This window comes from Electrona antarctica (genome assembly GCF_951216825.1).
Source record: "Electrona antarctica genome assembly, chromosome: 13".
In the NCBI taxonomy this organism is placed as follows: Eukaryota; Metazoa; Chordata; class Actinopteri; order Myctophiformes; family Myctophidae; genus Electrona; species Electrona antarctica.
In genome coordinates, this window is record NC_136794.1 from 39,878,398 (window position 1) to 39,904,167 (window position 25,770).

Consider the following 25,770-nt stretch of genomic DNA (forward strand, 5'->3'; position numbering starts at 1 on the left):
TGACATTCCATTACTAGCCTGTCATAATTGTCAATTAGTCAGATATGAGAGGGAAAGAGAAGGACGTCTGAGATGGAGAGACAAGGCTTGAATGAGATGGACACCTTTTATATCGAGTCATGTCCATTTTCATTACCCATTTGCCTATCAGAGAGGAAGACAACAGTTCGCCAATTAGTGTTATCAGTGGAGACAGTTTTTGTGGAGTAAGATTAGTCGGTAGTGAATTGTAGGGTATAACTGTGATGCAAATTTCCGTTTAGCTTAATTATATATATATATAAACTCAAATCTGTCCATTCATTGTAAATGGTTATTTACTGTTCGTGTTGGGACAAACACACAAAACTGACCATTCATTATCAATGGCATTTCATGTTTGTGTTAGGACAATGTTTGTGTTTACACAAACCCTCAAAGCTGAACAACCAATAAAGGTATACAGAACAGACATACTGTATACTGTATACCCTATTCAATTATCATCCTGCCTGGTGCAGAACAAGAAGAGAGTAGCAAGGCGGAGCACAGAGTTGTTTGGTCCTTTGTGTGTTGTAAACGACCTTAACGTTCAAGTAGCTTTACAAGGCTCTTCTGGTCGATATAGCAACTTGCGGTTTTTGTAGTTCTCTGTTTTCTACCACCCCTCTGAGGCCATTAGAGTGATGTCTGGCTGTCATATACCTGCCTGCCCCCCAAACTCCACAGCTTTTTAAGAAACCCTGACATCATCCAGACAAGCCTTTCTTCTCTCTCTCTCTCTCTCTCTCTCTCTCTGCCTCCTTCCTCCACTGTGACAGACGTCCTCCTATTGTCATGAAGCCCCTTCAACTGAGGCCTTTTTGGAGTCGCTGCTCCACCGTCCTCTCTTGTTAACGTGTCGCTCTCCTTTCATATTTTCCGGCTTACACACAGACGTCTGTGGAAGGACAGCTTGACGTCTATAGTGGGTGGACATACCGGTAGCCTTGTTTGACCAGGTCTGTTGGTGAGACGGGCTAATGAGCTGCCATGGTGGCATAGTGGCGCTGACCTAGCGGGATATATTTAGACAGCAGCTTCTCAGCAGACAGGGACAGAGCGATGGGGAACTGAACAGCCAGCGTTGGGGTTGAATTTGAGCCTGTGCCGAGATGGTTAACTATGAGATTGTCAGATCAAGAAGGCGCTTTGATCTATAGAATATCGCATTTTGCCTCTGTTGTGCGTGCCTCGATGTCATTTTTTCATTACATGCATTAAACATTATCTGAGCTGTATGCTGTTGATTGATTACCTCATTAGACAGAAATGCAAATGGCAACAGAGTACAGTCAGTTACAGTCGAGCACCCCCCAAAAAGGTCCTTGTGGATATTGTTTCCATCCAGGGTCCTACAGTATGTATTCACTTTCAGTTCATAAAACAAAATATAAAATAATCCCACCCGTGTGAAGTGAGGGGTGCTCTTATCATCGTACATCATCATGACGTAAAATAGACACTGTGCCTATTTGCTCAGACACTATGACATACAATTCTCCATTCATTGTCAATGGGAATTTAATGTTTGTGTAAAACGAAAATCTACACTAATTGCTGAATATAGGAGGGGCTAAACGCCCCTCAGAAATAACAAGAAAATTCAATATCATCACAAAATATAAAACACTATACTGTATATGCACAGAGTAGGAATCATCACACCCAGTGTGAAGTGAGCGGTGCCTGCCCCCCAGTGTTGAAGTAAGTGGTGCAGGTATCTATGGCCTTTATAGAGCGTCTTCCTAGCCGGAAGTGTCGGGCCGGAACATCCGGCAGATGTATTTCCCCCCGGATACGATATTTTCCGACCAATCACAACACTTTGTTTAATTCACAGAGAATGTAAAGCATCAACGTAATTTCCTTGAGCGCTACTTCCGCCAAAATCCCGCTACTTCCATTTAACACTTTAATCGCTCAGGGTTATTTAATCCATTACATTATAGCGCCCATTCGATTTATAAACACGGACCCCTTTTCCGGACGGACCGGAAGTTGTTGTTGATGTGTGTGTAGCAGCTAACAATAGCCACACCACTCTAGAGTTGATCGACAACAACGGGAGACAAGAATAAATCTATCGCGACTAGCGACTGGACCGCGGAGCGCCGTCTAACACAGGATCTTTTTTCATAATTAGACGGGATGATTTAGATTGCGAGTTATCAACGTTTTAAGATTTTCGTTTTCATCAGCTAAACAGGGGAGGGAGTTTTTCGATGACGTCTCACTCTTGCACAACACCGAGGATTGCCCAACAGGCGCTCCCAGGCTGTGGAGCCATGCGATCCGTTCTCATATCAATAATCTTCGTCTTTTGGACACTACTTCGTCCTGGGCGTCGGGCGTTACTAATAGAAAGGACAAAGAACCCTCGTCCTGGGCGATGGGAGTGTTAACCACTCAACCGCCATTGAGTGGTTGAATCCAGCATGGATTCAACCCTGCTATGTGTTTGTCTCTCACCCAGTGTGGTTTTTGGCAGCAAATTTTAGTTTTAGTCATTAGTCTCTTGAATAGTTTTAATTCAGTTTTAGTCACATTTTAGTCAGCTGTTAGTCTAGTTTTAGTCGACTAAATATCATAAGATTTTAGTCGACTAAATCTACAGTTGATTTAGTCGACTAAAATGTATTTTGGCGGGCCTTGATGCCGTCGTCGTAATGGCTGATTTTACACTTGCTGAAAATAGCCGATCTACAAGGCCACAACGCGTCACGTTGCGACGCATTGTGAGCTTGTAGATCGGCTATTTTCAGCATACAACATTTTTGTCTAGTTTTTATTTGTTGACGAAATTGTCAATATATTTAGTCTTATAGTTTTAGTCATCATAGCTTAGTTTCCATTTCGTTTTCGTCAGTGGAAAAAGGTAGTCGACGGACATTTTTCGTCTTATATCAAACACTGCTCTCACCCCCCTCTTTTGTCCTGAAAAGTGTGTGTGTGTGTGTGTGTGTGTGTGTGTGTGTGTGCGCTCTGTGGGCTCCTCTCTATTCCAGTTCATTACCCAACCTCCCTACACAATGACCCCCGCGTCCCGCCCGAGGGCCACGGGGCCGGTCTGAGAGGCCACAGCCACTGCAGTGGTCCAGTCTTTTACCTGCTGGACAATGGTAAGAGGAGCCATGTTGTCCAGCGGATACTGTTGTTGTCCCTCGCTCCGTCATTCTGCTTGGGGTGCCATTCATTGTTTGGGATTGTTTTGGCAGTGTTTTGGAGCCACCAGGTGCTTTGATGTTGGACAGTGCATGCAATCAGACTGTGTTTCTAGTAGTAGCCTCGTCTTGTCGCAGCTTCATGCAGACTCTCCACCATCCCCCCCCCCTCCCCCCCTACCCACCACCACCACCAGGGACGTGCACACGTAGACATCAAAGGGGGCTTCAGCCACCTGCCCTTTTACCCGTCTGTAAAACAACTGCCCTCTCCAGACGACGAATGCAGCATCCATGCCATACCGGAAGGACGGCAGCATTCAGGAGAATTGCTTTTTTTTTCCTCCCCGAAATCTCCTGATTGTGAACACAGTATTTTGCGTCAAACAAATTTGTTTAGAAATCCATGTCGCGTTACACCGCGTCTCCACTAGTTAACCTATTTAGGCCTGACGTCGAAATAAAAAGTCTTCTGAAAGAATATATATTCAAAGATTTGTGCCGCATTTTCACGATGTTTCAAAAATATCAGACCTACAAGCTCGTAGCGCGCCACTCGGTGTAGATCTGCTATTTTTCAATAGCTAAAGCATAACATAATGCTTAGTTAAAACACCAAAAGGGGTTCCTGCCCAAAATGGGTTAAAGAGTGCTGCCCCGAAAATAGCTGGTCGACAAGCTCTCAACGTGTCGCAGCGCGACGCGTTGAGAGCTTGAAGATCTGCTATTTGCGCTATTTTTGTCCAAAAGTGCCCTCTTAACAGGATTTCAGCCCCTGCCCCTCTAACACTCTCTGCACGTCCCTGCCCCCCCCCCCCCCCCCACCTCACCCCACCCCACCCTCGGCTGCCCAGAGGCGGGGCGGCTCCCGTGATTTTGTTTGTTGTGCCAAACCCTGGTCCGTTCCGTACGTGGCCTTCTCCATGCTGTGAGCTGTGCTGCCCACTATAGTCTGCGCTGTGCTGTTGTCATTGTGTTGTGCCTCCGCTGGACGTTATACTGCACATCCTTCATAGCCGGGGAGCCACAGGCCCAAACGCTCAACGCTTAAGGATTAACCTGTGATGGTCATGCCGTACTTTTTATTTGTGTTTTTTCTATTCACTTGGTCATTAAGGTCCACAGAATGAGAGTCCTGCTCTGCCGGAAACATCGCGAAAAAAAGGTTATGGCCATTTTTGTATACCCCACCATAGACAACCAATGTAATGCAACATTTTCCACATTTCATCATGCTTTAAGAAGCATGTGACATGTCAAACTAGGGGGTTTTCATGATTCTGAATCCATTCCAAGCATTAGTTTTGCACGAAAAACTCCGGCCATAGCCACTTGCCAAAATGTGGCCAAATGTGCTGACCTCATCACATTTGTAATGACGGCTATGGCCGTTTTTAGGCCAAGGCGTGTTTTTCGTTCAAAACTAATGCTTGGAATGGATTCAGAATCATGAAAACCCCCTAGTTTGACATGCTACTTAAAGCATGATGAAATTTGGGAAATGTTGCCTTATATTGGTTGTCTATGGTGTGGTATACCATACATAACTTCCGGCAGAGCAGGCCTCTCAATCTGTAGACCTTAATGACCATATGAATAGAAAAAACACTTAACACATTTTGTGCCCAAAACGTCTGTGGACGTCCTGGGTATTACCGCACGTGCATAGCCCAAGACGTCTGTGGACGTCTTTCAAAAAAATATATATATATATATTTATTTATTTTTTATTAAAAAAAATCAGAAAAATCAAAACACTTTTTTTTCCTTTTTTTTTAACACGTGGTGCCAAAGTTTGTGTTTTCGCCATTGAGAATGCATTTGGCGTTTAAATTAAATAACTCAGAAACTATAAAACATTTCAAAGTAAAAAGTTCCAGCATGTGTCTCCACAGTCAGCTGAATTATAAAAAATGTGAATGGATTTTCTAGGTGAAAGTGATTTTGGGCAGTATTGCGTGGGCTCTCAATGTGTTAAAAAGTACGGCATGACATCACAGGTCCTGTCCAATCTTGGGCCTGTGGCTCCCTGGCTATCACCAGCTGGACGGCCGGCCGGCCGGGGCCAGTGCTGGTGGCCCCCCTCCTCTCTGTTACTCCTGAACACATTCACCGTGTGCGCATTAGAGAGGAGCACTTCACCCATTTTAAACCGTATCTTCATATAATTGGTCCTCAGTTTAAACGGTCATTATAAGATGCCGTCTGTCTACTCACAAGACGAGGGCTGTGTGGACAGTTCAGAAACCACGCCCCACAACCGTGTGCGGTAATATGGGGTCCTAATTATAATAATGATGGGTGAAGTGCCCCTTCGACTGACTCATATGTTCTCATTGTCTGCCATCGCTGTTCCTTCTCTAACCACACGGTGCTGCCATGCTGTGACAGTAGTAACCAAGGCTGTTCCTTCTCTAACCACACGGTGCTGCCATGCTGTGACAGTAGTAACCAAGGCTGTTCCTTCTCTAACCACACGGTGCTGCCATGCTGTGACAGTAGTAACCAAGGCTGTTCCTTCTCTAACCACACGGTGCTGCCATGCTGTGACAGTAGTAACCAAGGCTGTTCCTTCTCCAACCACACGGTGCTGCCATGCTGTGACAGTAGTAACCAAGGCTGTTCCTTCTCTAACCACACGGTGCTGCCATGCTGTGACCTTTTCCCCGCCAAAAAACGTAGCTACGTTTATTCAGTTGTATAAATGTGTTTAAACCGATCTAGTGGAAAGGTTCCTCACATTAGCTTTTGATAATCAGCAAAGTGTGTGGCTATTTTCACTACAAAAAAATAAAATGACATGTCCAAAATAGGTATTCCAGCCTTTCTGCTTTGGGTGGCTGGCATTTCCCTTAGAAATAGGGTGAGAGGTGAGTCGCTGCTTCTTCGCCTAGAAAGGAGCCAGCTTATAGGTGGTTATAGGTGGGTGCCTCTCGGGCATAGTATATACCCTAGTATAGGGAGGTCCTCGAGGCACGTCCCACTGGGAGGAGACCCCGGGGCAGACCAAGGCGCAGGTGGAGGAATCACTCGATTCCAATCATCGACTCACTGGTCTTGGAACGCCTCGGGATCCCCCAGGAGGAAGTTACTAATGTTGCTCACGAGAGGGAAGTCTGGAGCTCTCTGGTGGAGCTGTTGCCCCCGTGACCCGACTACGGGGAAGATGGATGGATGGATGGATGGGATACCAGCCTGAAACGCTTAAGTCTGTCTGTGGATTTCATCAATTTTGAACCAGTGAAAATGATTAACACAAACTTATGACTAAACTGCACTCTGTCGCGTGCCTACGCGTTGCACACAAGTAGGCCATAAATGGCCTACTAGTGCGCAAGCAAAGCGCGCAAGTACTGCCGACCGCTACGAACTTTCAAATATCAGCCTCTCTGTAAAACATTGAAATTAAATACTAAAGTCGGGTTATAACTGGCTGTCAATGGTGACGATATGTTTCAATATTGGTTGGGTAACAGGTAACGTATGTATGTATACATGTATGTAAGTTGTACGTTGAAAGTACAATACTGTACATCTATATTGGTGGTCGTCAGAGAGAGAGAAACAGTGTAAAACATTGTCCTGTGTCTTCCATAATGCCAGGTTCCTCATCCAACAAAGAGACGATGGTAAACCCTCTCCTTTGAACACAAAGGGGAACGTGAACAACCATCTTTGTCAACCTGTACCTTTGCAGTGCCTCCGACTGCAAAATGCTTGCAAAATGTGTCCCGACTATTTTTGTTTCTTCCAATGTTTAATTGTGATGCCGATCATGCCGTCAACTGACCAGTGTTGATTTTGACAGCAAATTTAGATTTTTAGTTTGTCTTTTGTAATAGCTTCCATTCAATTTTAGTCACATTTTAGTCACCTTGAATGTTTTAGTGTTAGTCTAGCTTTAGTCGACGACATATCATAAGATTTTATGTCAACTAAATCTACAGTTGATTTAGTCAGCAAAAATGTATCTTTTTCACAGATTTTACACAGCCGATCTACAAGCTTGTAGATCTGCTCTTTTCAGCATGCAACAAAGTGTAAAATGGCTTGTGTCTTTTACTTATACTGGATCTCTTGTCCACTAGTCACTTCCTAACATTTTAGTCTAGTTTTTTTTGTATTGACGAAATTGTCAAAATATTTAGTCTTAGTTTTAGTCATCATAGCTTAGTTTTTGTCAGTGAAAAAAAGGTATTCTTGTCATGGTTTTAGTCGACGGAATCAACACTGGTACTGACCTTGGCATTGACCCCTGTTTTTAATGTGTGTTTCCACGGCAGGCCTCCCAGGCTGGGGATCTAATGTGTGTTTCCACGGCAGGCCTCCCAGGCTGGGGATCTAATGTGTGTTTCCACGGCAGGCCTCCCAGGCTGGGGATCTAATGTGTGTTTCCACGGCAGGCCTCCCAGGCTGGGGATCTAAATTTAAGACATCTAACAGCCAAGCTTGACGGCTTTTGCGACAAATACTGTCAACAGTCTTTGCAGGCGAAAACAGGCGATGACACGTGCTCGTTCACATGTTGTCACCAAAGCATAAAGCAGGCTTAATGAGTCTCTACTTATGAGCAACCAACTAATCTCGACACCAAAGCATAAAGCAGGCTTAATGAGTCTATACTCGAGCACAGAACTAATCCTGACAAAGGTGTCCAGATCTGAACAAAGAGACAAAAACAAATGTCACATGAATAAATAAAAACGATTGATTGTGTGACGGAATGCTGGCCTGGGATAACAAACGAGCATGCCTTTTGAAAACTTGACTTGCATAATGCTGCCTGACAAGTGCAACATGTCCCAGTCTGCATGTTTGTGTTCCCGAGTTATTTAACTTTGGTTTAGTTTTGTTGTTGTTTTATTACTTCATTGAGCATATAGTTATTCATTTATTTATTGGTTAGTTATTTTATTTTAATTATTTTATTTTATTTTTGTTTAGTTTTTTTTCATTTGAGTGGATTAACTGGTACCTTTTTGTTTCCTATTTCTTTTGTTTCAGTAAAGGGGCCGGGCAGAAAGTTAAGTCTGCCAACCGATCTTAAGACCGATCTTGGTACGGTAGGCGAAAAGCCAGCAAGTTTTATTATTTCCACCTTTCTGTTCATTTGATTCATTTGAATTTCCTCCCTTTGACATTTTATGTTTCATTTCTTCTGGCTTGCCTTCTTTATGTTTCCACAACACGCCCCACCAGTTTCCTAAAGTCTAATTTATGTTTTGTCAACACGATGGTGTCTTGCACTGGAAATAGCCGACCTACAATCCAATCCAATCCAATCCACTTTATTTGATATAGAACATTTCACAACTCGGGGGTTTACAAAGTGCTGTACAGAAAGTTAAAAGCTAAATACACTGTAAAGAAAAAACAATAACAAAGCCAAACAAAAACAGAGAACTCAAACGGAATTCAAAGCCAAGGTGTAAAGGTGGGTCTTAAGGCGAGATTTAAAATCTGTCTGGATGGTGGGGGGGTCAGTTTGACATGGGAGGGGAGGTCGTTCCACAGTTTGGGGGCTTTACGACAGTAAAAGCTCGGTCACCTCTGGTCTTTAGACGTGCCTTTTTTTGTGACCTTAAGATTCAACTGGCCTGCAGACCTTGAGGGGGTATAAACCTCTACACGATCACAGAGATACTGCGGTGCCAGCCCATTCAGTGATTTGAAGACAAACAGTAAAATCAACTCTAAAACGAATGGGGAGCCAGTGAAGAGAGGCCAGGGCAGGTGTTATATGGTCACGCCTGCGGGTTCCAGTTAGGAGACGCGCCGCAGAATTTTGGATCAGCTGTAGACGTGCCATTAACACCCCGAACGCCCGGGGTTAATCCATTAAATCAGAGCGCCCAGCGATTTATATTAGCGGAGCACCGGATGCTATCCCGGATGTGGCTGAAGTAGCTAAATGTAGCTAAAACACTCTCGATGCGATCGACAACAGGAGGTATGATTAATTCTAACGCGACTAGCGACGGGACCGCGATGGGCCGTCTAACACATAATCTTTTCTTAGAATTGGACGGAATGATTTAGATCAAGAGTTATTTAAGTTTTTAAGATTTTCGATCTCGTCGGCTAAAATGGGGGGGACACTTTCGATGACGTCCCACCGGAAAATAACATTGAGTGTTGCGCAACAGGCGCTTCCAGCCTGTGGAGCGATGCGATCGGTTTTTCTATCAATAATCTCCGTCCTTTTGATCAATCTCCGTCCTGGGAGACTAGCGTTACTATAGGGTGGAGAACTCCGTCCTTGCCGCATATGTTACGCTCCCCGCCAATGCCGTAGCTCTACGGCAATTGGTCTTTTATAGTGCTTTTGATTGATCAAGTCATAATGCTACTCACATTAGCAGTCATAATGCTACTCACATTAGCAGTCATAATGCTACTCACATTAGCAGTCATAATGCTACTCACATTAGCAGTCATAATGCTACTCACATTAGCATCAGGTTGCTAGCCGGTGTTGTTGATTATGGGCCATCTTGCCCATAAACAAAACTCCATCTGTTTCTTTCTGTTTTGTCTTGCCATCGTCCCAGATGGCATGTTTGGTCAGAACAAGGTTTATTCCACGGCCCAGAGCCGACGATGTGATCCCTCTGCATCATGTTCAAAAAAACCCAAAAAAACGCATCGTTGGTGGGGAAGGAGGAGGTCCATACTAGCCGGAGCAATGCTAAAAGGTAAACAGACGGACGGCACTTTCTTATATGTCTGCGTTTATATGCGTAGCTGGCACTTAAATAATTTAAGCTGCCTCACGCTACACCCTATGGGCCACATGGCTCGGCAAGGCTTGCTTATGCTACCACCTGGTGGTCAGATGGGTGGGCTGTGCAGCCGCTGCTAAGATAGCGGTACCCTGTCCAGAAAAAAGGCTGAGAACAACTGGCATCCGCAAACGTTTTGTGAGCTTGTAGGTCGGCTATGTTCGGTTGTGCGATGCTGTCGTACCGCAAAGCATGAATCTAGCTTTTTATACTCTCCCCTCTCCTAATCTGACCGGACGAGATCGCCGGTCTGCCAGGTCCTTTGTCCTGTTCTTCGACCATGTGTTTTTCATTTGATTTGGAGTCTTTCCAGTTTCTGTTCCTCGTACATTTTGCAAGTGTTTCTAAAGGTGATTCGTGGTATCCATATCTAGACCTGAGCTACATCTCTGAACTCTGTCACGATCGGACCATCGCTGTTTTGTCTTCTAGCTTCCTTCCATTTGAGCCCGTTCCTGTTAGGAAACGTACAATGGATACAAAGTAGTTTTGAAGTGCCGGCCATAACAAATAGTATGTTTTGTGATCAACATTGTTTGAACATGTAGCTTATTGTATGTTATGTGATTATAAAATGAATAACAACTGAGCACATGTTGTCATTCACATTGTTTGAACACATATAGGGCTCCATCTTGTGCCACCCTTATCCCTTATCCCTTAACTTATTTGCCATTTTTTGACCTTGACATTAAAGGGTTTGACAAACACTGACCAAAAGCCACTACAGTATCCATGGTGTGTTTCCTACATGTCCATTGACGCTGCACAGCGATTGGATCATTGTCTTGGTGTTGTCCATTGACGCTGCGCAGCGATTGGATCATTGTCTTGGTGTTGTCCATTGACGCTGCGCAGCGATTGGATCATTGTCTTGGTGTTGTCCATTGACGCTGCGCAGGGATTGGATCATTGTCTTGGTGTTGTCCATTGACGCTGCGCAGGGATTGGATCATTGTCTTGGTGTTGTCCATTGACACTGCGCAGGGATTGGATCATTGTCTTGGTGTTGTCCATTGACGCTTCACAGTGATTGGATCATTCCCTTCCTCACAGCAGCCTCTTGCCTCTTCAATCATCTGTCTCTCTCGGCCTGGGCCGTGGCTCAGCGGTCCAGGCACCTTGGCCGGTAATCCAGTCTGGCAGTGTGCCGTGGGCTCGACTCCCGATCCCGACAGCCTTTACTGCATGTCACTCCCCAATCTCTCTCCCCCATTTCCTGTCAGCCTACTGTCTGTCCCTCTATAAAAAATCACACCCGTGTGAAGTGAACTGAGTGGTGCAACTCCCCTCTCCCCCTGCCTCTCTCGCTCTCTCTCTCTGTAATTAGCAGGCAACAGTGCAACACTATCTCTCTCTCTCTGTTTCTGGCACAACAGCGCCACTTCTGCCCCTACTGGTACTCTAAACATAGTCACATAGGTTAGGACGGACATTGCTGTTCCTTGGAGTGGTTGCACCACTCAAAAATATAAAATAAAGGCGAAAGCCAAAGAAAAACAAGAATCATCAGCCAAACGTTTTCATCTCCAGACCCAAAAGATACATTTGGCGTCCCCCTGGGATCCAATCTGGATTACCATGCATGACTTAATCACTTCTATCAGATCTGCTATTCATATTTCTTAAACATTTTCACTATTTCTTGTTCTTGTACTTTTGTTTGCAGAACTTTATTAATTTATATATTTTCGGAAACTAAAAAAGGGGATATTTACCCACGACCCATACAAAATGCCCCCCACGCACGCACGCACGCACGCACGCACGCACTCACGCACGCGCTCGCTCGCTCGCTCGCTCACTCACTAACTCATTATCTCTCTCTCTCTCTCTCTCTCTCTCTCTCTCTCTCTCTCTCTCTCTCCCTAACTCTTTCCCTCATCCAAATCACAGGTGTCTTCACTCTTCTTGACGCATATACTCCGTCCCCTCTGACGGAAATGTTCCAGATCTCCTTTCTTTGTGTTCTATTCCGTATAATGCCTTTTCCTTTCTTTTGACAGGTGTGTTTTGACAAGGTTTCATTTGGTGATATTTTTTCTGTTCAATGGGGCTGCATCGGTATAGCTGCACATATGCAGTGAGACCACTTAAACCCTCTATTCTTGTGAAAACGGGCCTGAGTGGAGACTGTGCTTGGAGTGCTTTTATCCACCTGCACCCAGTGGGTTTCAACCCTTTAACGACCTGCACCCAGTGGGTTTCAACCCTTTTATCCACCTGCACCCAGTGGGTTTCAACCCTTTTATCCACCTGCACCCAGTGGGTTTCAACCCTTTATAGACCTGCACCCAGTGGGTTTCAACCCTTTTATCCACCTGCACCCAGTGGGTTTCAACCCTTTATAGACCTGCACCCAGTGGGTTTCAACCCTTTTATCCACCTGCACCCAGTGGGTTTCAACCCTTTAACGACCTGCACCCAGTGGGTTTCAACCCTTTATCCACCTGCACCCAGTGGGTTTCAACCCTTTTATAGACCTGCACCCAGTGGGTTTCAACCCTTTTATAGACCTGCACCCAGTGGGTTTCAACCCTTTATAGACCTGCACCCAGTGGGTTTCAACCCTTTTATCCACCTGCACCCAGTGGGTTTCAACCCTTTTATAGACCTGCACCCAGTGGGTTTCAACCCTTTTATCCACCTGCACCCAGTGGGTTTCAACCCTTTATAGACCTGCACCCAGTGGGTTTCAACCCTTTATAGACCTGCACCCAGTGGGTTTCAACCCTTTATAGACCTGCACCCAGTGGGTTTCAACCCTTTATAGACCTGCACCCAGTGGGTTTCAACCCTTTATAGACCTGCACCCAGTGGGTTTCAACCCTTTTATCCACCTGCACCCAGTGGGTTTCAACCCTTTTATAGACCTGCACCCAGTGGGTTTCAACCCTTTTATAGACCTGCACCCAGTGGGTTTCAACCCTTTTATAGACCTGCACCCAGTGGGTTTCAACCCTTTTATAGACCTGCACCCAGTGGGTTTCAACCCTTTTATAGACCTGCACCCAGTGGGTTTCAACCCTTTTATAGACCTGCACCCAGTGGGTTTCAACCCTTTTATAGACCTGCACCCAGTGGGTTTCAACCCTTTTATAGACCTGCACCCAGTGGGTTTCAACCCTTTATAGACCTGCACCCAGTGGGTTTCAGCCCTTTTATCCACCTGCACCCAGTGGGTTTCAACCCTTTATAGACCTGCACCCAGTGGGTTTCAACCCTTTTATAGACCTGCACCCAGTGGGTTTCAACCCTTTTATAGACCTGAACCCAGTGGGTTTCAACCCTTTTATAGACCTGCACCCAGTGGGTTTCAACCCTTTAACAACCTGCACCCAGTGGGTTTCAACCCTTTTATCCACCTGCACCCAGTGGGTTTCAACCCTTTTATAGACCTGCACCCAGTGGGTTTCAACCCTTTAACAACCTGCACCCAGTGGGTTTCAACCCTTTTATTCACCTGCACCCAGTGGGTTTCAACCCTTTTATCCACCTGTACCCAGTGGGTTTCAACCCTTTTATAGACCTGCACCCAGTGGGTTTCAACCCTTTTATAGACCTGCACCCAGTGGGTTTCAACCCTTTATAGACCTGCACCCAGTGGGTTTCAGCCCTTTTATCCACCTGCACCCAGTGGGTTTCAACCCTTTATAGACCTGCACCCAGTGGGTTTCAACCCTTTTATAGACCTGCACCCAGTGGGTTTCAACCCTTTTATTCACCTGCACCCAGTGGGTTTCAACCCTTTTATAGACCTGCACCCAGTGGGTTTCAACCCTTTTATAGACCTGCACCCAGTGGGTTTCAACCGTTTAACAACCTGCACCCAGTGGGTTTCAACCCTTTTATAGACCTGCACCCAGTGGGTTTCAACCCTTTTATCCACCTGCACCCAGTGGGTTTCAACCCTTTTATCCACCTGCACCCAGTGGGTTTCAACCCTTTTATCCACCTGCACCCAGTGGGTTTCAACCCTTTTATCCACCTGCACCCAGTGGGTTTCAACCCTTTTATCCACCTGCACCCAGTGGGTTTCAACCCTTTTATAGACCTGCACCCAGTGGGTTTCAACCCTTTATCCACCTGCACCCAGTGGGTTTCAACCCCTTTATCCACCTGCACCCAGTGGGTTTCAACCCTTTTATCCACCTGCACCCAGTGGGTTTCAACCCCTTTATCCACCTGCACCCAGTGGGTTTCAACCCCTTTATCCACCTGCACCCAGTGGGTTTCAACCCTTTTATCCACCTGCACCCAGTGGGTTTCAACCCTTTATCCACCTGCACCCAGTGGGTTTCAACCCCTTTATCCACCTGCACCCAGTGGGTTTCAACCCTTTTATCCACCTGCACCCAGTGGGTTTCAACCCCTTTATCCACCTGCACCCAGTGGGTTTCAACCCTTTTATCCACCTGCACCCAGTGGGTTTCAACCCTTTTATCCACCTGAACCCAGTGGGTTTCAACCCTTTTATCCACCTGCACCCAGTGGGTTTCAACCCTTTTATCCACCTGCACCCAGTGGGTTTCAACCCTTTTATCCACCTGCACCCAGTGGGTTTCAACCCTTTTATCCACCTGCACCCAGTGGGTTTCAACCCTTTTATCCACCTGCACCCAGTGGGTTTCAACCCTTTTATCCACCTGCACCCAGTGGGTTTCAACCCTTTTATCCACCTGTACCCAGTGGGTTTCAACCCTTTTATCCACCTGCACCCAGTGGGTTTCAACCCTTTTATCCACCTGCACCCAGTGGGTTTCAACCCTTTTATCCACCTGCACCCAGTGGGTTTCAACCCTTTTATCCACCTGCACCCAGTGGGTTTCAACCCTTTTATCCACCTGCACCCAGTGGGTTTCAACCCTTTTATCCACCTGCACCCAGTGGGTTTCAACCCTTTTATCCACCTGCACCCAGTGGGTTTCAACCCTTTTATCCACCTGCACCCAGTGGGTTTCAACCCTTTTATCCACCTGTACCCAGTGGGTTTCAACCCTTTTATCCACCTGCACCCAGTGGGTTTCAACCCTTTTATCCACCTGCACCCAGTGGGTTTCAACCCTTTTATCCACCTGCACCCAGTGGGTTTCAACCCTTTTATCCACCTGCACCCAGTGGGTTTCAGCCCTTTTATCCACCTGCACCCAGTGGGTTTCAACCCTTTTATCCACCTGCACCCAGTGGGTTTCAACCCTTTTATCCACCTGCACCCAGTGGGTTTCAACCCTTTTATAGACCTGCACCCAGTGGGTTTCAACCCTTTTATCCACCTGCACCCAGTGGGTTTCAACCCTTTATAGACCTGCACCCAGTGGGTTTCAACCCTTTTATAGACCTGAACCCAGTGGGTTTCAACCCTTTTATCCACCTGCACCCAGTGGGTTTCAACCCTTTTATAGACCTGCACCCAGTGGGTTTCAACCCTTTTATAGACCTGAACCCAGTGGGTTTCAACCCTTTTATAGACCTGCACCCAGTGGGTTTCAACCCTTTTATCCACCTGCACCCAGTGGGTTTCAACCCTTTTATCCACCTGCACCCAGTGGGTTTCAACCCTTTTATCCACCTGCACACAGTGGGTTTCAACCCTTTTATCCACCTGCACCCAGTGGGTTTCAACCCTTTTATCCACCTGCACACAGTGGGTTTCAGCCCTTTTATCCACCTGCACCCAGTGGGTTTCAACCCTTTTATCCACCTGCACACAGTGGGTTTCAACCCTTTTATCCACCTGATCACAGTGGGTTTCAACCCTTTTATCCACCTGATCACAGTGGGTTTCAACCCTTTTATCCACCTGATCACAGTGGGTTTCAACCCTTTTATCCACCTGATCACAGTGGGTTTCAACCCTTTTATCCACCTGCACCCAGTGGGTTTCAGCCCTTTTATCCACCTGAACACAGTGGGTTTCAGCCCTTTTATCCACCTGAACACAGTGGGTTTCAGCCCTTTTATCCACCTGATCACAGTGGGTTTCAACCCTTTTATCCACCTGCACACAGTGGGTTTCAACCCTTTTATCCACCTGCACCCAGTAGGTTTCAACCCTTTTATCCACCTGCACCCAGTGGGTTTCAACCCTTTTATCCACCTGCACCCAGTGGGTTTCAACCCTTTTATCCACCTGTACCCAGTGGGTTTCAACCCCTTTATCCACCTGCACCCAGTGGGTTTCAACCCCTTTATCCACCTGCACCCAGTGGGTTTCAACCCTTTTATCCACCTGCACCCAGTGGGTTTCAACCCTTTTATCCACCTGCACCCAGTGGGTTTCAACCCTTTTATCCACCTGCACCCAGTGGGTTTCAACCCTTTTATCCACCTGCACCCAGTGGGTTTCAACCCTTTTATCCACCTGCACCCAGTGGGTTTCAACCCTTTTATCCACCTGAACCCAGTGGGTTTCAACCCCTTTATCCACCTGCACCCAGTGGGTTTCAACCCTTTTATCCACCTGCACCCAGTGGGTTTCAACCCTTTTATCCACCTGCACACAGTGGGTTTCAACCCTTTTATCCACCTGATCACAGTGGGTTTCAACCCTTTTATAGACCTGCACCCAGTGGGTTTCAACCCTTTTATAGACCTACACCCAGTGGGTTTCAACCCTTTTATAGACCTGCACCCAGTGGGTTTCAACCCTTTTATAGACCTGCACCCAGTGGGTTTCAACCCTTTTATCCACCTGCACCCAGTGGGTTTCAACCCTTTTATCCACCTGCACCCAGTGGGTTTCAACCCTTTAACGACCTGCACCCAGTGGGTTTCAACCCTTTAACAACCTGCACCCAGTGGGTTTCAACCCTTTTATCCACCTGCACCCAGTGGGTTTCAACCCTTTAACGACCTGCACCCAGTGGGTTTCAACCCTTTAACAACCTGCACCCAGTGGGTTTCAACCCTTTTCCATATCAAGGTCCATTATTTATTCGGGCACAGAAACGTGCACACATAGACATCAAAGGGGGCTTCAGCCCCTGCCCTTTTACCCGTCTGTAAAACAACTGCCCTCTCCAGACCACGAATGCAGCGTTTACTGATGGTGAAAGAAATGTAAATGCCCCTCCTTTCCATGCCACGCCGGAAGAGCAATTTCTTCACGCATTTCCACCCATTGCCGTCAAAACGCCCAAGTTGAAAACGTTTCAGCTTCTCAGCAAGCAGATAAAAAAAACGCCACACTTGAATGCAAATGTAGTGCTTAGCATTAGCATTAAATGCTGCCTCATCACGTGGCTGCATCCCTGAGTGCATATACTCTGCACTCAGGGAAAAAAAAGAAATTGCCTTGCTCCGCCGATGTTTATCTGTACCATTGGCGTACGCGTGTTTTGGTATGTAGACTAGTGTGTGTGTGTGTGTGTGTGTGTGTGTGTGTGTGTGTGTGTGTGTGTGTGTGTGTGTGTGTGTGTGTGTGTGTGTGTGTGTGTGTGTGTGTGTGTGTGTGTGTGTGTGTGTGTGTGTGTGTGTGTGTGTGTGTGTGTGTGTATGTGTTTTGGTATGCAAGTGTGGGTGTATACTGTATGTGCTTTGGTATATACGTGTGGGTGTGTTTTGTGTACTGTATGTAGGCATTTATGTTATCCTCGTCTCAATGTGTGCCGGTTTCCTGCAGACCGTTGTGGGGCACAACTCGCCACACAGCTGGGTGAAATCCATGATTACAATTTTAGTCAAGTACTGTACTTAAGTAAAATAAATTCAGATATTTTTACTTTACTTGAATATTTCGATTTCTTGATAGTTTGAGCTTCTACATGCAAATGTACTTTTTACACTAAAAATATTTGAAATATTTTGCCGATTTGAATTATTAGTATGAAACATTAGCCATTCAAGACCTATTTTATAATTCAGGTATTTGAAAATAGGCAATACTGTACAAGCTCACTTGCAGTATATACTATTTCTAAAACATTTGTAATACTTTAGCTCATTATGAGCGAAGTATATTTCGATGCAATGCTTTTGTATACTTTTACTATTTTGAATACCTTTACCAGTGTTTCTAAACCGTGTATTGCTTACTTTTTTACTGAGTACTTCTTCCACCACTGTGCCTTATTAGGCAAAGACCCACGAGGTGTAAATCCTGTCTCACACTCGGCGGTCGTAGAGACAGCTATAGCTTCCAAGCCCTGATTCGCCCCGGCTGTGACAGCCCGCTGTGACACTGGGCTGACGTAGCGTTGCACGCGGCGGACTGGGCTCCACCCTGGACATTTTTATTTTTTTCCCATCTTCACTTTGAGACTTTGAGTCATCTGTGTATCAACAGGCCCCCAAGCGGAGGTCTTGGGCTGGAGCCTGCATGGAGCACACCGTCCTACATTTCACTGCATTTTTTGCCAAACGGTTGCCAGGTTTATAGAGAACACATGTAGCGGGGGATGCAACCACAAGCCCAGGCGGAAACCTTATTGTATCTACAAAAATAAAAAAGATGATTTAGTCACAATCTGTTAATTCAATATTTAATAAAAACCCACAGAGACACACAAAAAAAATGTCAATCTACAAGCGCAAAACTTGTGAGCTTGTATAGGCTGTTTGACACGTTTGTGTGACAGCGTAGTAGATATGGACAAAGAAGAGCATTTGTTTGGGTTTGGAGATACAAGTCAGTGAGTCTTATTCAAATTGATCCAATTAGATTTTATACATGTCATGGGTTTGTGAACCTCATTTTCTACAAAGTGGAGAAAAACCACGCCTGTGCCTGTGATCCTACTGAATGAAAATGTCTTACATGTTTCCTTTTGCTTTGCTTTTCGGGAATGACACGTTGCATCCACTGATTGCTTGTCTCGTTAACCGCTTAAGCACCCTTTTATACCCTACTCTGTCTGTACTTGGGGTCCCCCAGGGGTCCCCCAGGGCTCTACACTACACCAGTATACCCTACTCTGTACTTGGGGTCCCCCAGGGGTCTACACTACACCAGTATACCCTACTCTGTACTTGGGGTCCCCCAGGGCTCTACACTACACCAGTATACCCTACTCTGTACTTGGGGTCCCCCAGGGCTCTACACTACACCAGTATACCCTACTCTGTACTTGGGGTCCCCCAGGGCTCTACACTACACCAGTATACCCTACTCTGTACTTGGGGTCCCCCAGGGCTCTACACTACACCAGTATACCCTACTCTGTACTTGGGGTCCCCCAGGGCTCTACACTACACCAGTATACCCTACTCTGTACTTGGGGTCCCCCAGGGCTCTACACTACACCAGTATACCCTACTCTGTACTTGGGGTCCCCCAGGGCTCTACACTACACCAGTATACCCTACTCTGTACTTGGGGTCCCCCAGGGCTCTACACTACACCAGTATACCCTACTCTGTACTTGGGGTCCCCCAGGGGTCTACACTACACCAGTATACCCTACTCTGTACTTGGGGTCCCCCAGGGCTCTACACTACACCAGTATACCCTACTCTGTACTTGGGGTCCCCCAGGGGTCTACACTACACCAGTATACCCTACTCTGTACTTGGGGTCCCCCAGGGGTCTACACTACACCAGTATACCCTACTCTGTACTTGGGGTCCCCCAGGGCTCTACACTACACCAGTATACCCTACTCTGTACTTGGGGTCCCCCAGGGCTCTACACTACACCAGTGTTGTTTTTGGTATCACATTTCTATTTTACTTCTAGTCAGTTATAGTTTCTTGAATAGTTTTCACTTAGTTTTAGTCACGTTTTAGTCACCTGGAATGTGTTAGTGTTGGTTTAGTTTTAGTCGACTAAATGTCATGAGATTTGAGTCGACAGAATCTACAGGTGATCTACAGGTGATTTAGTCGACTAAAATGTATTTTGGCGGGCCTTGATGCCGTCGTGATGACTATTTTTACACTTGCTGAAAATAGCCGATCTACGAGCTCACAACGCGTCGCAGCGTGACGCGTTGTGAGCTTGTAGATCTGCTATTTTCAGCATGCAACCAAGTGTAAAATGACTTATTTTCTCTTGTCCACTAGTCCCTTCCTAACATTTTAGTCTAGTTTTTCTATTTGTTGACGAAATTGTCAGTATATTTAGTCATCAAAGCTTAGTTTTTCGACGAAATCAACACTGGTCTACACCACATGTCTTCGACGCACATAGCCGACTCGCATATTGTGAGTTGTAGGTCGGCTATTTTCGCCGATTGTCCGACTATTATTACATCATGGCCAGAATGGAGCTTTCTTCTCCTTCTCTCTCATTCTCCATCCTCTCTCTAACTCCCCTCATGCCCGTAAAGGAGCACTTCACCTATTTGCAACCATATCTTCATACTGTATAATTGGTTTCCCACTAATGCGAGGAGGGTTAAACATGGGGGTGAAGTGCTCCTTTATCTCCTCTCCCGTCTCGGCACCATGTTGGTTCTAACAGCAACACTTTCCCTCCTAACGTATAACAATCACGTTAATATTTCAGCTCCGTGCATCCCGACAAAATCTTCTTATTTTCTTCTCCTTGCTAATGCCTGTATGCCGTTGTTACAGATCATGTGAATGGACATTGCACTAGCCCCACCTCCCAGGCCTGCCCGGCGGCAGTGGGGAAGGCGTCCCCCCGCGTCGCCGCGGCTCCCGAGGGCCCCAGGCTCACCCCCCGCAGAGGGCCCGGCGGCCGGCCTCCCTTCCGCAAGGCCCAGTCCGCTGCTTGCATGGAGATCTCTTTGCCTGTGTCCCACACAGAAGGTGTGTGCTTGCCGCCCCCCCCCCAGCCAACCCTAACCCACCTCTCTCACCCTTAACCCCAACGCACCCCCCCCCCCCCCACCCCCCTCCTAAGTGCATGCTGACCTCCCCTTCACCATGGGACTGTTGATTGGTGAGTTGTGTTTTACATTTACCGCCAACACCCCCATCTGGTGTCTGAATTGTGTGCTACAGGACTGCATTTTATATATATTTATATTGGATACACTTTTAGTTTGAAAGCCACTCGGACACCGAGAGTCAGGAAGTGACAGTATGTATGTATGTAGCACAGGTCCCGCCAATGTTGTTTAATTCACCCAAAACATACATTTTGTAACCAGGGATCATATCGCTTAGAGAAATGAGGTGCAAATCAAGCTGGTTTGGGTCCAAAAAGAGGAATACGAGATATTACAATTGTAAAAACAGCGCTGCCATAGACAACATAAGACAGCAGAATTGTCACTCACACCCGAAATGGAGCGTTATGAGCACGTAGAGAACACAGTTGTGAATCAATTGTGTGTGTGTGTGTGTGTGTGTGTGTGTGTGTGTGTGTGTGTGTGTGTGTGTGTGTGTGTGTGTGTGTGTGTGTGTGTGTGTGTGTGTGTGTGTGTGTGTGTGTGTGTGTGTGTGTGTGTGTGTGTGTGTGTGTGTGTGTGTGTGTGTGTGTGTGTGAGCCAAGGTTCCATGGTTGTTGTGACTCAGATATACACCCACAGGTGATATGTCACAGCAGGGAAATGTGAATGAACCAAATGGCTCTTAACAATGTGTGGAGCAGTGACTCAGACACAGTGGTACCTGTGGGCGCAGTGACTCAGACACAGTGGTACCTGTGGGCGCACCGCAGCCCCGCTGAAACAATGGTGTGGCCAGAAGGCTACAACAGCAGTAGCAAGCATTTCAGCATTTTGGAGAAATAAATTGGCTGAACTAAGTTTGGGGGGAAATGGTGTAAAAAAAGCCTAATCTAAATTTGAGAGAGACTAGCCGGGCGACAGAAATAATAACCATGAGAGAGAGATCCACCCACATTGCGTCATAAAAACAGACATCTTGACCTAGCTACAAGCCTCCGCAGAGGGATCAGACCGCTGCACCTTCACCTCTGTATCGATTTCATGTTGTGCTGATGTAGCGTCTGTAAGCCCTGGGCCCCCGGGGGCCCCCGGGACGCCGGCTATAAGCTTCTATAGAAAGCTCTCTCTTGTGTCTCTTGTTGCCGGGGTGTGTTGTCTGCCTATGGTGGTCCCAACGCACGCCGTTAAGTCAGGAGGCCTCCGTGGGATTATTAGAGTCTATCCATCCCAGTCACTTCAGCCGAGGCCTAATCCCTCCACAGGAGACAGAGCAGCGACAGTCTGTAGGTATCCCACACATGTCACCATATAGCCACCCAGCGCTTGAGTTTACACTCTCTGTCAGACCACCATGTATGTATGTATGTATGTATGTATGTATGTATGTATGTATGTATGTATGTATGTATGTATGTATGTATGTATGTATGTATGTATGTATGTATGTATGTATGTATGTATGTATGTATGTATGTATGTATGTATGTATGTATGTATGTATGTATGTATGTATGTATGTATGTATGTATGTATTTCACATTTCCCCAAAGTAAATCCATGCATTTAATTCTGTGTGACCAGTCCAGAAGCATCGTTAAAACGCATGGATGCCCCCCCATCCCACAGCAAATCCAACCCTATATCACGTTGTTGCTGCCTGGCAGAAACCTCTCCTCTTCGTATGTAAACGTCGTATAATTGTTTCTGAATTTAATGACCTACCTAATCATACTACTTTCTCTAGGTCGTCCTCAGACGAGCCCTCCATCGTTGCTTCCAGTCATCCCGGTTCTCCATACATCTGGCCAGCTCGTCGGTGCTCTGCGCTCCTGCGTCGTTCTTGAGTACATCCACATGTGTTAGTGTGGGGCGTCCTCGCGACCGGTGCCCGTGTGTGGGTTCCCACAGCACTAGCTTGGCTGGCTGGCAGCTCTTGGTGTCTTTGGCAGTGTCCTGCTAAAATAGCAGCCAGGAGGAATGACCTGGCTGCTATTTTCTGGCTCACTCTTTGGGCATTCCATCATACAGAGTTGTGTTGGTAACATGTGTGTTCTTACTGATGTTGAGTGCTGCATGCAGCGTTCTGGTGTAGCGCCCGTCTAGAGACTTCTGCAGGGTTGGCTTCAGGGTCCAGCATTCACTGCCGTATAGGAGAACAGCCGTATAGGAGAACAGAAGAAGCTGAGTTTGGTTTGACGGGGGAGGTTGGAGTTCCATACACTGGCCAGGCCATTTACTACATGCTGTTTACTACACTGAGCGTCACACAAATAGCCAAACTACAGCAACAATATGTAAGCCAGAGACACATGATGCGGTTCTAGTACATCATTGCACGATGTTGGGCCTGCAAGCTATGCTTCTCCTGTTAAAATTACTCAGGGGGTATAGGGGCAGGATGTTGCTAATATTATTACTGTATCAGATAACTAAACCATCCGTTATCAGTCTGGTAAAAATAACATTTTCATAATAAGAAATATTGAAAATATTGCTTTGATGCTCATATATTAGTGCATTCCATAATTCCATAGGGCTGGACCACACATGGGCATTATGACATCATCAACTTGCGAAGGGAGCAGTCCCTATTGAGTGAAAGATTCTCTATTTATGAAAGAAATAAAATATTGATGGTGTTATTTTGTAATTTTAGTTATAGAGGGCAAGTGTATAATGTTTTAAGACATATTTGTCTTATTAGCCAGGGATCCTTAACACATTTTGGGCGGGAACCCCTTTTGGTGTTTTAAACATTATGTTATAATTTAGCTATTGAAAAATAGCAGATCTACAAGCTCATAGCGCGCCACCGAGTGGCGCGCTACGAGCTTGTAGGTCTGCTATTTTTGAAAAATCGTGAACATATTTATTTCAGAAAACTGGAGGATTTAGAAGATTTTTTTTAATTTTGAGGTCAGGCCTAAATGGGTTAACGTATGTCATATATGTCAAACTCAAGGCCCGGGGGCCAAATCAGGCCCGTGGATGAATTATCTTTGGCCCGCGGGAAGATATTTAATTAGTATTAGAACTGGCCCTCTGGTATATTGCACGGACCACCATAATACTACAAGTCCGACAATTCACTGCGAGTGCATTGGCACATATCACATACTATGAAATCAGTGCTTGGTGAGGATCATAGAACAGGAAACTGAGCTTAATAATAATGCATTTTCAGTTTTGAATGCATTAACTTTTTTGCTGTTTGCCTGGGACGTCCTCATGACCGTGGTGCCCATGTGTTGAAACACAGTCCGGCCCTTGACCTCGACCGATTTATTTATTTTGGCCCACTGTGTATTTGAGTTTGACATCCCTGACGTATGTGGATGTGCTTAAGAAAGACGCAGGAGCACAAAGCACCAACGAGCTGGCCAGATGTATGGAGAAGAGGGATAATATACCGGGAGAACCAGGATGACTGGAAGCAACGATGGAGGGCTCGAAGGGCTCGATCGTCTGAGGACCAGAAGTGTAGAGCGTCGCAGTCCCGCCCCCTACCATGGCCCAGGAAATGATTCTCCGTTCATTTTCCTCATAGACATTTCAGAAAGTATTTATTTAAAGACGTTTACGCCGCAGACAAAGCCAACTCGAGTCGTGACAAATCATGACAACAAACCAAAAATTTTGGGCCGAACAAATAATTAGAAAGAAGAAAAGAACGGCAGGTTACAACACTTTTTTTGTTGTTTTTCTTCTTTGTAATTATTTGTTTGGTCCAAAATATTGTTTGTGTTGTCATGAGTTGTCACGACTCGAGTTGGCTTTGTCCGCGGCGTAACCGTCTTTAAATAAATACTTTTTGAAATGTCTATGGGAAAAATGCATTGGGATTCATTTCCTGGGCCAGGCGTCGTCATGAAAGAGGGCGGGACTGCGACGCTCTATAGCAGAGCTCTACAAGCTCACAACGTGTCACACTGCGATGCTCTTTGCCTCTTTGGCAGTGGTTCCCAAACTTTTTCATGTCAAGGACCCCCAAATCAACATTTATTAGGCCATGGACCCCCCATTTCAAAACATATGCCAGTGACCCCGATAAGGGAGGATTTTTACGGCTCTAGCAGTGATTCTGAAACATATTAATTTCAAGGACCCCCAGTTTCACACGCATTATGCTACGGACCCCCGATTTAATGGCATTTCTATCTCTGGTACCCCAATTTATATTGTAAAACCACTGTTAATTTAACTCTGAGGATGTACACATTTGTACACTCTCAAAGTACCCCTAGGGGTCCCCGGACCCCACTTTGGGAACCACTGCTCTTCGGGACCTAACACGTTTGCCGAATTGCCTAATTTTGCTCGCTCTGATAAGCCCGGAAGAGGGATGCTAAGAAACATTCATGTGCTAATATGCCACGCTAATATTTACGTCGCCAGTCAATCAGAGCTTGCAAAATGGAAATGTATAGACTGCAATGCAACATTCACAAGTTGGCATGTCCTGGTTTTGATTACAGTGTTAGTCACAAACAAGCCTTGGCTCTTGTTGGAGAATTGCATGCCTGCCTGCGATTGGTTTGTACTGGCAGTGGCAAATGTAGCTGATTTGTCCCATGGCTTGTGAAGATTAGCCAGCACTGGGTTACCACGGCAATGCGGTGTGCCAGCGGGGTCACTGGAATAATTAACCCATTTTAGACGGGAACCCCTTTTGGTGTTTATAGCATTATGTTATACTTTAGCTATTGAAAAATAGCAGATCTACAAGCTCATAGCACGGCACCGAGTGCCGCGCTACGAGCGTGTAGATCTGCTATTTTTTGAAAAATTGTGACAATGTGGCGCAAATCTTTGAATATATATTCTTTCAGAGCGAACGTTTTTAACTCAAAACGTTGCTGCTGGGAGGTCACTGGAACAACATATTTTCAGACAAATACAGATAATTCTGGGGGTCCCTGACATGAAAAAGGTTGAGCACCACTGATATAGAAACATAGGTATTTCAGACAACTCTTAGGATTTAGAAGACTTTTTTTTTTAGAATCGTTC

The 25,770-nt window shown here is 46.0% G+C and overlaps 1 protein-coding gene across 1 annotated transcript in view; it reads left to right on the forward strand.

The window, feature by feature from the left end:
- stxbp5l (syntaxin binding protein 5L) overlaps positions 1-25,770 on the forward strand; it is a gene marked incomplete at its 5' end in the record, with an annotated part of 114,174 nt that overhangs the window by 72,242 nt on the left and 16,162 nt on the right. The window contains 3 exons of the mRNA XM_079517787.1: positions 3,027-3,140; positions 8,187-8,240; positions 20,477-20,674. Coding sequence (XP_079373913.1) covers positions 3,027-3,140; positions 8,187-8,240; positions 20,477-20,674 — 366 coding nt within the window. The remainder of the gene's footprint in view (positions 1-3,026; positions 3,141-8,186; positions 8,241-20,476; positions 20,675-25,770) is intronic.